Source organism: Pseudorca crassidens, chromosome 7 (genome assembly GCF_039906515.1).
Source record: "Pseudorca crassidens isolate mPseCra1 chromosome 7, mPseCra1.hap1, whole genome shotgun sequence".
Taxonomy (NCBI): Eukaryota; Metazoa; Chordata; class Mammalia; order Artiodactyla; family Delphinidae; genus Pseudorca; species Pseudorca crassidens.
The window spans coordinates 109,269,442-109,288,337 of record NC_090302.1 but is presented as its reverse complement, the minus strand read 5'-3'; the positions used below and the strand labels follow the sequence as shown (position 1 = coordinate 109,288,337).

Genomic DNA, 18,896 nt, shown 5'->3' with positions numbered 1-18,896 from the left:
CAACAAGAGAGGCCACCACAATGAGAAGCCCGCGCACCACAAGGAAGAGTAGCCCCCGCTCACCTCAATTGGAGAAATCCTGTGCACAGCAACGAAGACCCAACACAGCCAAAAATAAATAAATAAAATAAATAAATTTATAAAAAAAAAATTAGGAGAATAGTAAGGTTTGACTACTTCAGATATAAGTTCTAATGACATTTTGTTCTTATGTGTGGAAACAGATTTTAACATGTTTTGCTATGGTTTAAAGGACTTGAGACTTAACTAACGCAGAAATTTAAAAAATGAAGTGATTAATTTCTGTTATAAAAATAAGTGCCTGTTTTGCATAGTAACAAATCAATACTCTTTTCAAAGTTCAAAGGAAAGAGAAGCTGGTATTGCTTTCTATTGAAGTCAGATCCAACGTTTATGAAGACAGTAACAATTTCATATCAGAATCAAATAAATTTCAGAACTCAGTTTGAGAGAAAAAGGAAAGGCTTTAGTTAAAATCTTTACAATAAAATAATTATGATTATAAATCTTTTTAGTTAAATATGTACACATTACATGGTATTTTAAAAAAGAATGGAAATGAATAAAGTTTTTCAGGCAAATCTAATGCACAAATATACCATCTTTTTTAGAGTATAATGTCAGTTTAACATTCTTAAACAGCTGTGTCAGACAATGGCTCTGCTTTGTGCAAAACATGATAAGCAAAATTAAGAAAAATTCTGCAAAATTCTTTAGTTCCCCAAGGAAATTACTAAAAAAGAAAAGAGTAAAAGAAAAAAAGGTTGTACACTCAAGCTTGATTGTATACAGAGGCTAGAATGACCAGCACTAATGTAACCCCCATATCCTCTAAATAAGTCCTTGGGTAGTTTTAGTTTGAAGTTAAAAGTTAAAGTCCTAGCAATTGTGCTCTTATGCAGCCACATGGCCAATAAGGTAGATGTTGTCATAAAGGTGCCCCACAAAATCTTCACTAATGTTCTGAGCAGCACGGCGGGTATTTCGAATAAATTCTCTTTTTGACATTTTATTCTTCACATGAGGGCTAGTGAGGTCAATGGAAAGTAGAATCAAAGAGTAGCACAGTACATAGACAGCATCTGGAAGGAAAAAGAAACACCTTGAATTACTGGCTGGTTTTTAAACTGTGGTCTCAAAGGCAAAGCTGTTCATAATTTCTAAAGCTCAAGATTAGATTATAATTAAACATAATCGCCTGGGCCTTCCCCAGTTTGGTGATGAAAGTCCTGTGTCCTAGGAAACTCCTCTCCTGGGCAAACAGGGATGTCGATCATCCTAACTGAACACCAATTCAGTGAGCATTTTCTTCAAATAGTTTAGGAGTTTATAGTAAAAAGTCATTCTAAATTTAAAAATTTCAGAATTGGCTTTATTTGTCTCTTGCTTTCAAATATGATATTCCCATTCAACTACCCATTAAATACATTTGTACTGTCAGTATATCTTCCCATTAAAAAAAAAGTCGGGGGGCTTCCCTGGTGGCGCAGTGGTTGAGAGTCCGCCTGCCGATGCAGGGGACAAGGGTTCGTGCCCCGGTCCGGGAAGATCCCACATGCTGCGGAGCGGCTGGGCCCGTGAGCCATGGCCACTGAGCCTGCACGTCCGGAGCCTGTGCTCTTCAACGGGAGAGGCCACAACAGTGAGAGGCCCGCGTACGGCAAAAAAAAAAAAAAAAAAAAAAAGTCGGATGCTTATTTTCAAATGCTTTTACAAAAACCTAATTTAATTAGAAAGCATTTTTAATGACAATAAAATGTATTAACTTGGTACTAGAAAATAAAACGTAAACATCCCACAAGCTTATTAAATTACCCTTGTCATTTAAGATATGTATTTAAAAGGTCTATGGAATTTACATATTAATCTCAAAAGTAAATCTTTAGGGAAAAAATTGCTAAACTTGAGCCCACGCAACAAAAACTTTCTTCTTTATATTGTTCAGGGCAATAGTTGATGTTTACTGTTAAAACAGTAAGAAACCTCATGATACTTGCTACTAGTACTTGCTACTACTATGGTGTTTATTTTTCAGAATATTGCAGTCTTAATAAAGATTGTCTTGCACAAGCATGCTCAACAAATTTCATATGATAGGAAAAGGCTTTGCAATCTCTGTAGTAAGAGAAGCACAACAAGATTTTTTGATATGAAGAGAGAAATAAATCCATATCACATGAAAAAAATACATAGGTGACTCAGGCTATACCATGCCCATACACACATACACACAAACAGTGAAAACTAGTTGTATTAAAAACAAATTTTAGTAGAAAAATTCTAGGTGTTACCTATGTAATATGTGTATTATTAAAAGCTTTAAAAATAATCTCTCAAGTTTTTGATTAGACTAGTAAAAATATCCAATGCTTAAACAAGAATTTTAAAGAATTTATATACCTAAGTCTAACTTTCCTCCTAAAACAGTATATTTACTACATGTAAATAATAGCTATGACAAACTAGTTATTGCTAGAAGCAATAAGACAAGTATTTGTAACTACAGGAAGCATTCTTCCACATAGTGAGAAAAATATCTCATCTACTACTATTTTTACCTAGAGATGGGAATGGGAGAAGGAAGGAATTCACTATATACATTCTTACCAGGACTAAGGCCAAGTTCCCTCATTAAATCAGGGTTACAAGCACAGAATCTATGTGAGAACTTTGTTATAAGTGTTTCAAGATACTCTCCGCGCTCTTCAGGGGCATGGATGTGACGAAAAAATTCTCTCAGTGCATTGGGCAAGAACTGATTTCTAAAATTATGCAGTGTTACAAGGTCATCCAAGACATCTCTCCTAGTAGAAAAAGAAAAAGGTACAGCTTTAGTTAACTTTTCTCTATTAAAAAAATGATGGGAAAAATCACAGATTATTCATTTTTTGGATGAAAATACTTTGTTGATTACCACATCAGCAATCCTATAAAGTATATGTGTCTTAAAATTTTAAAACATCAAAGTATGATTATTTATAAAATTAAGCAATTTAAAAATCTTCATGAATAGAATAACAAAACAAGGTGAAACTAGAAATTCTAACTATAAAATGAATTTTTCAATATTAAAAATGGTAACTTTTTTCAAGTATCTTCTTGGCTAAATCCAAATGACAAACAGAATTCTTTATTTTTTTAATTATGAAAATAAGGAGACTCTTCACTTTCCATACCAATCCACATCACCAGAGGTAACAATTGTTTATGTAGACTTTTTTTAAGTGTCTACATATACCCTATATTGTTCTAGAATTTGCTTTTGCTTGTTTCATATAGTGTATTGTGAGCAGCTTTCTGTGTCTTTACACAAAGATCTAACTCTTTCATTTAAATGGCTCCACAGTAGCGTATCTTATGGATATAAGAATTCTAATGATATAGATTTAGGTTGTTTACAATTTTATAAATATTTGTGTACATATGTGCATATATACTTATTTTTTATCAATAGCGTTCTAATAGTCACACTTTGTTATAATATGCTTCAATCCTTACTGAACTCAACTGTGATTATATGACCATGATTATAGAAATCTTAATTTCTACCAGTTGCTTATGGCAGGGATAGGCAAACTACAGCTAGTGGGCCAAATACTACAGCCCACTGCCTGTTTTTATAAATAAAGTTTTACTAGAACACAGCTATACTCACTTGTTTACTTATTGTCTATGTCTGCTTTCATGACACAATGGCATGTGTTATAAGTTATAAGTAGCTGCAATAGAGAGCATATGTCCTTCAAAGCCTAAAATATTCACAGAAATATCTGGTTCTTTAAAGAAAAACTGCTGATCCCTAGGTACCTAGCATTTAAGGACAAAAAGAGTTAATGACACCGTCTTTACATAAGAAATTTCTTTCAATGACCGATATGCTGAACTATAAACCCCTCAAGGACAGGGATTATGTTTTAATCAACTGCATACTGCTACTTCTAGCAAAGTTCCTGGAATATAATAAATACAAATTGTTGTTGAAAAATCCTGAGAAATAAAAAAAAAAAAGAGAGAGAATTACAATGAAAAGACAAACACATTTTTGAGCCATTCTTTAGATTTCTATGAGATCTATAATTTTTAAAATGGTAGTTCGGTGATGTCACATCAAAATATTTTCACAATAGTTTTCTGTCTGTTGATACCCAGAATTCAAGAGTACAAATGAATGACTATCAAGTCAAAACAGCATATGAGGCACTGTCTCTGTAAAGCACGCTATTAAATCACACTTCCGGAATTTTCAAGCTTTTACATGACACTTTTGTGTAGTATGATGCAAATATACACACCTTATAGGGTTTGTGTGTATGAGTACTATTTGTCCATTTGATTTGTATATGGACAATTTCAAAATTCAGAACTTTTAGTTACCAAACACTTAGATTTTATGTCTAGTTTTGGTCTGCTATCACAAAGATGCTGGACTTCCATTTGGCGTCTGTGCTTGGGCTTTTTTTTTTTACCTTTACAATGGTAAATTCCTCATCAGCTCGCAAGAGAAATGATTTGCAAGGTATAGGAATCTTCTTCCTGTCTTCACTCAATTTTGCAACTAGATGAATGCTACGTAGTACAGTTTTTAAGGTAAAACTTAACTCATTAAAAGCAGTATTTAACTCACGTCTGATGAAAAATTAATTTTTTTTTACCTTTCATCAAGATAGATTCTGAGTTTTTTCCAATTTAGTGTTCTTGTACAGAAGATAAACTTTGCTATTTCCTTTGGTGAATCATCTAGGATGCCCTTGGACATAAAGTAGTTCACTCCCTAAGACAGAAAGACAAGTCTACATAAATAAAATCAGTCTTCCTTTGTAAATTTAACAATTAGGCAACAGCAGAACAATAGCTATAGATTCTTTCCAGCATTAATAGACTGTTTATAGCTTTAACATGCAAAATACAAGCTAGAACTTGAACTGAAACTGTTATTTGTGGTTGATAGTTTACATGCAATGAAAAGTAGGAAATTCAAAGTTAAGACTTCTAAGGACATCCTAATTCAATTTTCTGGCTCAGGTCAGTTAAAACTAACTATCCAGAAATATGACCTAAATTGGGGGTGGGGGGAGTGGGGAAGAACAATTACACAGACTTTAAGAATAAGCCTTACAACAAACACTTCAATTGCCTAATGGAAAACATGATTTCTAAAGCTCAGACACATATTCTAACACACTTTTCAAGGAAATAGCTTCTTGAGAAAAAAGCATTCTCCAAATCAAAGACTAACAGGTTTTTTCTGGAAAGAATAATCATTAAATTTACTTAAAGTAAAAGGAGCAGAGTTCCAGACTGGTTTATGGGTTGTATACACTTTGGCTTCAAGCACTGCTATCAATACATTCTGTAAGAATTTAGCTCCAATGCACACTGAGGTTAAACATAATAAGACAAAACAATTTCAGTGTTTTTCATAGGGTTTATCTTTGAATTTCCTTTTCTCTGCATGCAAAGTTTTCCAGAGAAGCATTACCCGTAAGGTTGTACCCTACTTTAGATTTAAACCACCAACAACAAAATAGCAACAAAAAAATCAAACACTGAAACCAATGTTCTCTCATGTATATGAAGGTCACATTCAAATAAATGCCTTATGTGGATTTGAATGTGCAGTTATTGAAATAAAAGCAGGTGTGTTTATTTCAACTCACAGTTATCCAGATACATGCATTCCCATGAATGCTCATGTCTGGATAATAGCACAATGTGTGCAGTTAATTGGTAGAGAAAATGACATATTATATACACACAACATACTGTTTTCACACATAAATTCCTTCCGCATTTCTTCCCTTTACAAACACTTACACAGTGATCAGAAATATTGCATACATTAGGAATTCAAAAAATTGGAAGAATTTTTATAAAAACTCTCATAAATTTTTTATATTACATTTTTTAAGCAATTTGGTACCATGAGGTTATGCTTTTGAAAGGTTATAATAATCTATAAAATGTAATTCAAAGATAAGGTTTTTATATAAAACTAATTTTATGAGGATAACAGGGTATTAGCAATGTTATCAGATTTTCATAAGAATTTGAAAAGTATAAAAACAATCCTAAGCCACTGATTTTAAAAAGCATATAAAGAGCAGAATGTGAGAACGTGAAACTTTGCCAACTCAGTGGTAAGCCATATTTCAGACTGCACCCTGGATACAAGGCTAGAGCACGTAACGTGATCAAGATGAAAAGCCAAAGAACTTGTTTGGAATGAGGCGCTCAGCAATTGTCTGAGGGGGCAGGAACGAGAGAAACAAGAATGCTTGTTCCATCCTTTCCTCCATTCGTTTGAACAATCGAGAGTTGACTGTATATTTAATTGATCTACTCTGCAAAATTAAACCAGGTTTTGATTTTTTTTCTAAAACTCCTCCATTTAAAAAGCATAACAACATATTAGAAGTATTACCAGTGCTTAATTTTAATCCAAGTGATTCAAAGACAAAGGAATGTCAATTAAGTAGTAATTAATAGGTTCTTTATTCATGCTTACTTGTAAATCAGTATTTAAGAGACACAAAACTAATTCTAACTTACTTTTTAAAAATTTACAAAATGTAAAAAAAAACACTAATGTGATCTGTTAAATAGCATGTAATTCTCTAATTATATGATATATGCCATTGTTAATATGGTTTGATGCTCCTCAGTTGTAAATTAACACTGGCATTTGCCTTATGCAAGCATCATACAATTGTTGGTCATTTCCTTTTTTAACGGAATACATGTTTGAGAATTTAATATGTAACCTCACTTGAGTTCTCCAAAATCAATCAGATGCAGAGGAGTAAGCAGATGGTTTTCAACCCAGTCCTGAAAACTGGCTACACAGGCTTGAAATCAGCCAACACTGCTGGTTTTGAGGAAAGACAGCATCAGTTTCAAGCCCGGGATTCCTTTGGAAAGGAAGATTACTTTAGCAGGGCTTTCAGAGTGAAGAGTAAGGGATGACAAAACAGAAAAGGACATGGGACCGGATTATAATTGTCTTCAATAAGCAAGCTGGCCACCATCCGAATTCCTATCTTGTTTTGTAAAAAGCAATAAAATACGAAAGAAACCATAGCATGACATCTGTTGAATAACTACGTATTTGTTTAATACGTGTATGAGTATTTTTGATTTTTAATGTTTTACAAGAATGGTACAGAGGAATCCCTAGATCATATAGCATTAATTATAGGTATTAATCAGAACTAAAACTCTCAGCAGTATATGTGTGTGTTTCTGTGTGTGTACGTGTGTGCATGCACGTGTGTCTCACAGGCAGAGAGGAAATCATGAACATTAATATTAGCCTATATTAACATAGTTTCCAGAAAAAGGAAGGTTTTAGCTCATTATCATCTACATGATTCACTAAAAAGTGTCCAATTCTGGATGTCACATTTTATGGGGCATACTGACAAATTAGATCTATCTGAATAAAGGAAACCAGGGCCTGATTGGATTGTTGGAGGGTCTAGACTTCATGTTATGTGAGGAAGAGTTGAGGGATACAGGGATATTAGGTCTAAAGATGAAGCTATTTAGGAAAGAAGAAAAGATTAAGGCATTAAGACATCTGAAAAGATTAAGACTTATTACATCTGTGTCACAAGGAAAAAGGAATAAACACTGTGTGTGGTTTGAGTGAAGACCTTAAGCTGATGAAAGCTATGGAACGTCTTCCCCAAATAATGCACACTGCCAGGTTTACAGTGATAGACACAAGTAGAAGAGTTTTGCTTTAAGAAACTTTTTAAATAATATCTTTCAAGAGGTCCCTTTCCACAGAGTTATGGGAACTCAAGTCCAAGTAGAAAGCCAGGGGATGAGCAAGGTAAGGAAACTGAGTACAGCCAACTCACTTGAAAAATGTATTCGTATATAGGAGGGAAAAAATGGCAAAATTAAAGCGCAAAATGATAAGAAAGAGAAGATAACTGGAGCTGCAAGTAGAGAAGAGGAGAGCAGGGGAAAGGAATGAAAACACAGGTGGGGTCTAACATGCTTTCTCAGCCTGGAAGACAGGATAGCGGTACTGGTTTGGAGACAGGTGCTTGAAGAAAATGTTAAAAGACAAAAACAGAGTGCATGTTGGTTTTCTTTTTAGGGAGGATGAGCCATCTGGAGAGAGTTGAAAAAGAGAGCTGGCTTGGCTCCTTGAGCAAAATGGTAAAAATTTCTACCAACAGTGGTGCAGGGTATAACAGGGAATCCACTAGGAATAAAGAAAAGGAGGGCCAAGCAGCAATGAAAACCCAGGAGAAGTTAAGGTGAATTCATCTCATCTCATGCTAAGGTTTTCTTTAATAGAACTCATGCTGTCAGTGATTCAAAGACAAAAAAAATCAAGAAATTCTGTAAAGCATTCTCCATGGATTATGTCACTAAAAATTGTTATGCAAATGACAGCACCAAGACTTAAACACTCCAATTAGAGCGGTAAGCTGTTTAGACACAATGTTTATTTAGGTGGCAAACACAAATAATTCAAGAAAACATATGCAAATAGCTAAAGCCAATATTAAGAAGGAATTCAGAGTGAAGAAAAGGATGTGTTGGAGCTCAGTCCCCTACCTAATGTATCTCTCCATTTGCTTACTATGATAAGAATGGCTCCTTTCACACAGCAATTCCTGTTTTTATATCTACTTTCTTATCTTTTATTATATAAATACCCATGTTTTTCTCTCCTCTTTTAATAAAACCTATTTTTTGAAATCAAATCATTATTATCCACAGTGTGCTTCAAAAGTAAAATCTACCATATATATGTTCAGAACCAAAAAATATGTATTTGGGGACAAAGTGAATTCTAGTAAACTAGGCATGCAAAGTACTGACTTCTGCTGTGAAGCTAAAACTGCTCTTAATAAAAAAGTCTTAATTTTTTTTTTTTTAAAGTGCTGACTACTAGTACTGAAAGTACTGGCAACTGGCCCAGACACTTGGCAGACACACTGTGTAACAGTTGGTATCAATAAAAGAAATCACTAATAAAACAAAACTGACATGCTAGGGAGTACCCTTAATTTGTTTCCCTAAAGAACAACTTAGGAAAGAAATTTAGTTTAAAAAAATTTGCTTTAGCTAGTTTTGTTCAAATTTGCCGTTGTATAAAATGTAAAAATCAAGTATCATGGCTACTGCTGTTCAGGTAATAAATCTGTCCTTTGAACATTATACAATAGAAAGCGAACTGGACACTGCATTTAATTTTCTTTTTAAAAGGACATTTGAAAACTTTTAGAATAACTATCCTTAAATTTTAACAATAAATATTTATAAAACAAAATACTTCAATCTAGATTTCTAATCTATTAATATTCAAGTGTACATTTTAACCACAGTGAAATGAACAATTGAAATGTAACATTTTCGTACTAAAAATACTGTAAAAATAAGATACAATATATATTGTGAAAGCTTTTATTTTAAAATCTTAATTATTTCTAAAAAGTTAGCACATCAGAGTGCAGCCCTCTACAGGTCAGAGTACTCCCATTGTCTTGTTTGAAAATAGCAGCAGCAGTGGTTAAGATGACATCTCTAATACTATTTCTCCTTTTTATAGTGCTAGCAGAATTGCTAATGAAAATGTAAAATCTATTAATTTTTATCCAGTCCAGCAGTTCTCACTCTTCCTATTTAATTAGAGAACATGTGCTCTACAGTTAGAGGAAAAAACACATAGACCCTGAATAGGTGAAATTCTTCTAGGGATACGTATTCTGCAAATTAAAAAAAAAAATCAACACCTTGCTTTTTAGCTGAAGTGAAATAAATGCAGAAGATTACTTAATGAGAAAGTTTAAGACTAGGTATCTATGCTTTTACGCTGTCATTTCATTCTGCCCACTAAGTTTTATCATGCAACTCTCCTATGTATATAACACTGACCTTCAGCACACAACTTCAGAAATGTCACACAATACTTTTATTCATGGTAATTTTATTCATGGGAATTTACTCTAATTATTCCTAATCTAGTCACTAGATTGAAAAAACTAAAGCAAAAACTATGCCCAAGTTTTTTAAGTCATCTACGTAGAAAGATTATTTTATAAGAGTACCCACAACTAAGCTATTCACTGGAAGGTTCTATGTGACTTATAACTAAGAGGAAAAGGGGGGTAATAAATATTGGGAAAGATACGTAAAGATAATGTTGATGTCAGCTTCAAATCTGAGCTGCAGATTTCAGTCTTGTCAGTTCCCTGGGAAGAACAGAGCGCACACGCTGTCCACACTTACATGGAGAAGTGACAGTTGTGGAGAGAAGAGAGAGGGCCCATGTAGCCAGTTCCCTCTGATTCAGTTACTGAAATTGGTCAGAACACCACATTCTATCTGGAGGATAATGAAAAGTCATGAGTATGGACTGAAGTCAGCTTATTCATGGACCTGTTTGCATTGGCAAGACTTTCAGCTTCCAAGAACAATTTATGGAAGGCTGTTCGTACGTGAAAGTGCACAATGCTGAGGAATTGCTAAGAACAGTCACACATACGCCCTAAATTATTTGTAGCTAGAAGATGTCAATAGGAAACTCACAAAAAGGAGGGATAGTTCAAAAAAAAATCAAAAGAAAAATGGAAAATCATCTCTAATGGAGTCCAGGAAAAATGGAGGAGAGGCGTGGGACAGATCTTCTGCTTCTCTTTCATAGGAGAGAAAGCAACGACATCGGACACAATAACATGAACTTCATCATCTAAGGTTTCAAATAACAATAAAAAGTCCCTATTAATTGGTTCTAATAGCCTCAAACAGAAAACGAGCCATGTCTGTGAGTTCTAACAGTCTCCAAGGAGTCATACCCATAACTGGGCTAGATCACTGCATGAAGATAATGTTACTTGTGATAAATTACTACTAATAATTAAATATAGCAATCATTATTGCAATTAGTATTGACAATTGCTGGTAGGTGATGTAAGCTTCTAGAAAAAGCCCCATCTCTAATCTGTCTGTAAATTAGAAAAACACAGCATCCTAATCAAAATATGGAGATAAAACTCTATTAGGTTAAGGTATGATAAATAACACTTCAAACTAATGATAAAGTGACACATTTGAGCACAAATGTTAGTTTAGAATTCCCACTTTATAAAAACTACACACAAATATTGCATTTGTAATATGTGCATTTATAGATATACACATACATATCTACATATAAGGCTATTTAAATGACTGACTCTACTTTGATAAATAAATAAAAATTATAATTTTATCATATTACCTAAATTCTAGAATGTACATTTATAAGTATGTTTTAACAGCTCTGAATCAATTTTTAAATAAACAAAATTCTTTTTAAGTGTTCTCCTAACAGAACATATACTTTCAAAAGGAGGTTAAAATTAAAAAATTTTTTAAAAGCCCAAATCTTAATAGTAGACAAGCAGAGAAGTTAGGATTTAAATGGTAGTTTCACTGCCAACACATGTGCATACTTCTTCATGTAATTAAAGTATCTGTTCATCCTACCAGCATTTCAGCCAAGACACATTTTAACTTGAACATAATTTTGGACCTTGATTTATTGCTTAAAATGTCTTCAAGAAGATTAAACCAAACAGTACCACTGAACTAAAAAGTTATTGTATATGCAAAGATTGCTCATCACATGTCAGAAAATGAAATTAAAGGCAAAGTGTATCACCATCTAAAGCTAGAAGATGTTGTTGTGACTGATACATACTTCATGAAGGACCATTACTCAGGTGTCAAATATGTATTTACTATAATCCAAAAGTTCCAGGAGAGGAAGAACCTCCAAGCCTAGAGCAGTGCCTTCTCCTGTGTGTGGTGTGTGTAGCTCTACTTCTATTATAAATATAAGACTACATTTTAGTGAGCACTTAGAAGCACTAAGCATTTAACACATATAATTTCATTAAATTTTCACAACACTACCATGATATAGGTACTATTATTGTCCCCATTTTTTTTTTTTTGGTCACGCCGTGCAACTTGTGGTATCTTAGTTCCCAACCAGGGATTGAACCTGGGCTCTTGGCAGTGAGAGCTCAGAGTCCTAACCACTGGACTGCCAGAGAATTCCCCTATTGTCCCCATTTTAGAGATGGCGAAACTGAAGCATGGAGAGTGTAAATAATTTGCCCAAGGTCAAAGTCATATAACTAGCAAGTGGAGAGATACTTAACAAGTATCTGTTGAATGAATATTTGAATCTCTCTGTATAAAGCTTCCAGATGACTTTCAAGAGAAGCTGTAGATTTGTAAGGATTATATAATTCAAATAGGGGAAAAAAGAGAAAATAATAACATAACAAAAGAAAAAAATAACATAAAAACCTATGAGCTGGACCAGTACACTGTAAATGCCTCAAATTATAAACCCCCAAAGGTCGAAGCAACCATTCCAAAAATAAAAAGCAACATGTCATTCTAATGATATATTTAACTGCTAATAAGTGATTCAGAAAGATGTTAAGACTTTGATTATAAAGAAGGCATCTCTAAAAACTTTGATATGAAAGAAAAAAAGGTTACATAATCTTATGGATAAATGTACACTACGATTAGTTGGTCAAAAAATTGCATTTAATGTAGTGTTTCCTTCGAACTTCCATATTTCAAAGCTGTAATTAAATTGATGGATGCGGTACAAGTGATGACATCCAATAATTGAGGAAATATTGTCTTTTCAATTACTGAAAAAAAGCACTCATTGTGACACTGGTAGCAGCAATTTCAAATTCAGGAAAGAGATGTAGGAGAGACAACTACCTTGGACATTAAAGCTGAGAACTTAAATCTAGAAAGTGATGTCAAGTTTCACTGAAAATGTGGTCACATCGATAAAGAAGAACATGGTGGAGGTGCCAAGGTGGTCAGAGAGGGTAAAGTAAGGAAACAAAAGGCAAACAGATTTTTCTTTGAAATGTACTTAAAATATTAATACAATACTGCAAAGTCTCTAGGTACACTTATCTAAATTTGTAACAAAACTCATACAAAGAAAAAATCTTGCTCATTTTAGCATTTCACATTTTTAAATTTGTAGTATGAGGGTTGTGGTGCTAAGATATTACAATTAAAATATTCTAATTTTATTCTTTCCTCTAGACCAAAGTCCTAGATCAGTACATTGTGCACTAATTTCAGTATGCTTTTACCCCAGACAATTTACACTTAAATGAGGTAGCAAATTCGTATTTCCTATCACAGACTTAGGAAAACAGAATCAAAACCCACCAGGTGGTTTGAGTGATGAATAAACTATGGAATACTCCAGGCCTGAATCTTTTTCAATTAGATACAGACTAGCAAGCAGCCTGGGAAAATGATTCTCTTTGAAGCTTCTGAAAGGTTTATACTGAGTCTACCAGTGTCTTTCTACGGACTGACTCTAAACCACATGCTGGAATGCCTCTTGCAGACAAGGAAGGGTAAGGGAGGGTGACCACAGATATAGTATGGTCAGGGCAGAGTGTAAAATAAAGTTGACCTCATAGACACAGGATAAAGTTTTCTTCTGAATCATAAAATCAACACACGACAGATCAGATTGAAACAGACAGAAACATACATCCGTATATACCCACACATACATCATGTTGCCCTGAAGAGAGTTAATGGCCTCTAGTTTAGTATGACTTGACCAGCTGTACCTGGATGAAGGTTATTAACTTATCGAGAGGATAATATTCAGTGTCTGAGAGACATAATTTTGCCCTTTGACACTAAGGATGATCAAGGTAAAGGGACTTTGCCGATGAACGTGAGTGTTTTAGGTCTTCGGGGTAAATAATCTTTATAGAGGAGAAGCTACATTTGGTGAGGGACTCCTCTCATTGTCAACTAGCTCTTTTTACTCTAAACTCTCATCAGCAATCTAGAGATAAAATTAACTTGCTAATGAGAATTAGCGATGCTTATTTTTATGAACAAATTTTTGTTCAGGATTTCATATCAAACTCCTACGAGTTTGGGTAACAGCAGTGATGATGATGATGATGATGATGATGATGATGATGCAGCGTTAGGATGTTTTGATTACAAACATAGAAACCTCAATTCAAAAAAAGTACAGGGATTTATTACCTTGTATAAGGAATCCCAAACTACTAAGGCTCCAGGTTTTTAGGCTCACACTTGGCATCATGGGACCCAATTCTTTGCTTCCAATGTGCTATTCTTGGTGTGTTGTTAACAACCTGCATGGCTTCAAGGTGGCCGCAGGTGTTCCTGTCACTGCATCCTTATATACCGATGTCCAGAACTGTGCGTGTGCATATACAGTACTCTTTTGTCACAGGGTCTGTGTCACAGGTCAGAACTGGATTACGTGGATGTCATGGAAGCCAAGGGGAATGGAAGTAACATGATTAGCTTGGGATAATCTATATTTAGCTCTTGAGGAATGAAGCCAGCCTCTCAGCTGGTCCAGATTCTTTATCTAGTGATGGGATTTAAACCCTGCCCCTACAGGACTACTGTGATTTTTCAACAATAACTTTCACAGTTGAATATAATGGAATTAGAAGAACTCTAGACATCTCCCGAGTTCCACTTGTATCCTTTTGTTTTTCCACACTGTGTAGCAGTAACTATTTCCTTCTGGTAATCAGGCTCAGTCACTTCAACCACAACATAATTATCTACCCTCAAACCTTTTTAATTTTTTCCTTTTGGTCTGTTTGCTCAGTGGCAGGAGGACTAAAATGGCAAGAAGGTAGCCTCCGCCAGCAGTTTGAATTGTTGTGCCTCTGGTGTCAATATTCCTGCCTTGAGTATTAAGGTGTCCAAACCAGCAGAGCCGCAGAAATAAGGGAAGCAAAATCACACATTTTTCAAGTGGCTCACTAGTGAAAATAGTGTTGCAGATGCTTGGATGCCTTCCCAAAGGCCGTTTCGCTCCTTCACCGCTTCTACCATATCAGCCACAGTTGCTAAATCATGTTAAGTCTAAGCCAATCACATAACCCTTCTATCCTGTTTTCTACTGGTCTACGGGTGTTCATGTGATTCAGTTCTCGTGAACTGAAGGCTCCCGAAAAGAATTTTTTCTCTCTAATAAGCATAAAGAATTTGAGGAGGGAGTTTGCCCCCTTTCTTTGTGCTGAGGGTACTTTCATATGAGAATGTGATATCTTCAGTAGTGGCAGCTACTTTGTTATCAAGAGAGGGCAAAAGTCAACACACTGAGGTCCCACGATGAGATCACTGTATCACTAAAATAACTCTGGGATACCCATTTTGGGTGTCTTCTGAAGTAAATAAATTTATATGGTTTAAGCAATTATTAGGCTCTTTCTTCTTTCAAGCCAAAAACACCCTAGATGAAACATACAGGGCAGGTGGATACTATAGGTAGCAGATCATACTGAGTGGAGCAGCCTGGTGCAGGGCACTGAGGACCCAATTATCCCTATATATTTTTTATTTTTTAATTTTTTTAACATCTTTATTGGAGTATAATTGCTTTACAATGGTGTGTTAGTTTCTGCTGTATAACGAAGTGAATCAGCTATACATATACATACATCCCCATATCTCCTCCCTCTTGCATCTCCCTCCCACCCCTCTAGGTGGATACAAAGCACCAAGCTGATCTCCCTGTGCTATGCGGCTGCTTCCCACTAGCTATCTATTTTACATTTGGTAGTGTATATAATAAGTCCATGCTACTCTCTCACTTCGTCCCAGCTTACCCTTCCCGCTCCCCGTGACCTCAAGTCCATTCTCTATGTCTCTGTCTTTATTCTTGTCCTGTCCCTAAGTTCTTCAGAACCATTTTTTTTTTTTAGATTCCATATATATGTTAGCATACAGTATTTGTTTTTCTCTTTCTGACTTACTTCACTCTGTATGACAGTCTCTAGGTCCATCCACCTCGCTACAAATAACTCAATTTCATTTCCTTTTATGGCTGAGTAATATTCCATTGTATATATGTGCCACATCTTCTTTATCCATTCATTTGTTGTTGGACACTTAGGTTGCTTCCATGTCCTGGCTATTGTAAATAGAGCTGCAATGAACACTGTGGTACATGACTCTTGTTGAATTATGGTTTTCTCAGGGTATATGCCCAATAGTGGGATTGCTGGGTCGTATGGTAGTTCTATTTTCAGTTTTTTAAGGAACCATACTGTTCTCCATAGTGGCTGTATCAATTTAAATTCCCACCAACAGTCCCAAGAGGGTTCCCTTTTCTCCACACCCTTTCCAGCATTTATTGTTTGTAGACTTTTTGATGATGGCCATTCTGACCGGTGTGAGGTGATACCTCATTGTAGTTTTGATTTGCATTTCTCTAATGATTAGTGATGTTGAGCATCCTTTCATGTGTTTGTTGGCAGTCTGTATATCTTCTTTGGAGAAATGTCTATTTAGGTCTTCTGCCCATTTTTGGATTGGGTTGTTTGTTTTTTGATATTGAGCTGCATGAGCTGCTTGTATATTTTGGAGATTAATTCTTTGTCAGTTGCTTCATTTGCAAATATTTTTTCCCATTCTGAGTGTTGTCATTTCATCTTGTTTATGGTTTCCTTTGCTGTGCAAAAGCTTTTAAGTTTCATTAGGTCCCATTTGTTTATTTTTGTTTTTATTTCCACTTCTCTAGGAGGTGGGTCAAAAAGGATCTTGCTGTGATTTATGTCATAGAGTGTGCTGCCTATGTTTTCCTCTAAGAGTTTTATAATGTCTGGCCTTACATTTAGGTCCTAGATATATTTTAGTTTATAATATAGCTAAGAACTTAGGCATTCTCTCTTTCTTCATGCTATGAGGCACTGTTCAAAGTACACCCATTTTATTGTCAACCTGGCTCAGGTTCTACTACCTACAGTTTAAGTTTATTCCTGAGAGACTGATCTAATTTCGGTGAAAGATAAAGTCAAATTTCTAGACCTGTAGAACTAAGGATAAAACCTCAAAAGGCTGTACGTTTGCCGAACTAAAAAGCATCTAGCAGCCTGTCAACCTTCCCTGGGAATACTCCTGTGCTTCAGGAGACGTAATAGAGTTAGTGTAGAGAACGAGATACCAAGAATATAATGATGAATGATCTGTTCCAAGTTATTTGACACGGATACTTAATCAATGTCTACATGTAGTTACTTGAATACAATATTGTTATCAGGTTTGTTGTCCTACTCTTACTTTCCAAACTAACGTTTTCCTTAAACATGTTAGACTACAATCAAAATACAGAACATGAATAAAGCTCTTGGTTGTCAAGACTCAACTCTGTTTTATTTTATCTTTTTGTAATTAATACTCTCAGACCAAAGGAAAGAGAACAAATAATTATAGATCCATAGACTTCCAATAAAAAAGAAGATTACAGGTAAAATAAACATCAGGTAGCTGTCAGTGAACAACAGGATATTTCAATCATTCAAGCCAGGTGTCTATTCATTTAAGGACACATATTCATTTACACATAGAAAGACTGCAGATAATCTACACTAGCGTATCTCAGAATGTGTTCCCGGGAATGTTACTTTATACTCCCCCCACCCCACCCACCTGCCAAAAAGACACTATGTCAAATAAACCTGCATAATACGGCATACAATACCCTCCTCTTAGATATTCACAATGTGCATCAGTATATTAGAGGCTTTGACAGGTTATTCTGTAAATGAGTCAACTAATCACAACCTATCATGGTCAAATTTATTAGACTTGGGAAATCCTTTGACTATGTCCATTATCCTGTGGAATAATTATTACAAAGAATACATTTGGGAAATGTGTAAATTCTGATGATATCAGGGTTTTGTATCTCCAGGAACAAAAGTTATTTTTCATCATTGTTTCTATGCTATGAAGTAATGGCAATGAACATTCTGCTGCAGTATACTGGAGCAAAAAGTTAAGCTTTAATATATGAGATATTGTAAAATCTGAGTATAAACACCTGAGTTCTTTTCTATAATGGAGAACGCCTCCAAATTTCCTGTTTATATTTTAGCTGGTCCAACAACAAAAAGAAGATGATATCTCAAAAATAGTTTGTGCATACATTTCCATCTAAAACATATGCTTAGGTCAAATTTAAAATGTTTCTTCTAATAGATTCTATTCCAGATCAATCTAATACAATGCATATGATTGTATGCATGTGGGTCTTTCTATATGAACACAGGAAAAATGTGCTTACATAGTTTAAAAAAAGACTTCTTTTACCTGACCCCAATGAGGATATAATTTTAAAAATTTAACAACATATTTATAGAAATATGAATAAAAATAAACCTATAATATAAAGTTAAACCACATTCACTACCAATTTCAGAAACTCCAGTTTTAAAAATAACTATGTCAAGAAAAAGTTTAATACTAAATGGAGCACAGGGAATATAGCTTACTGGTTGATAAGTAAAATTACTTTATTGTAATACTGCTGTGGAATAAAATCACACACGTAACTTGTACATGCAGGGGAAATACAGCCTAATGTAAACAGATGGTTTTTAGCACATTCCTTTACTAGAATGTGGTCACCTGCCACAAAGTACACAAGCTCATGCATAAGATCAAGACTTTACATACAGCTGAGATCACAACGTCATGCATATAACAGCAGCGTGCTAGACAATCGTACCACAAACTGTGCGGAAGTTCTCCCCCACCCCATAAGCCACTGCCAGCAGCTGCTGTGGAGTTTGGTTACCCATATCCGTGACATGAACGATGTCCTTTGGAGAATCTCGTTCCCTGTGGCTGTAAGTATTCTTATTTTTATAATATTTTAATGATGCTTGCTATCAAAATGTTAAGTACAGAACTAGAAATTATGGAAAAGTAGACTTGTTACAATACTGAACAATTATATACATCTTATCTCAGGTACTTAAAATAAACACCACTTACATTTAAACATATCATCAAAA

General features: G+C 34.8%; 1 protein-coding gene across 1 annotated transcript in view; it reads right to left on the bottom strand.

Annotated features, from left to right (window-relative positions):
• Window positions 1–465: 465 nt before the first annotated feature.
• Window positions 466–18,896, bottom strand: part of FBXO8 (F-box protein 8) — a 38,994-nt gene continuing 20,563 nt past the window's right edge. The window contains exons 4-6 of the mRNA XM_067745350.1: window positions 4,674–4,792; window positions 2,629–2,825; window positions 466–1,103 (exon numbers count right to left, since the gene is read on the bottom strand). Coding sequence (XP_067601451.1) covers window positions 916–1,103; window positions 2,629–2,825; window positions 4,674–4,792 — 504 coding nt within the window. The 3' untranslated portion in view covers window positions 466–915. The remainder of the gene's footprint in view (window positions 1,104–2,628; window positions 2,826–4,673; window positions 4,793–18,896) is intronic.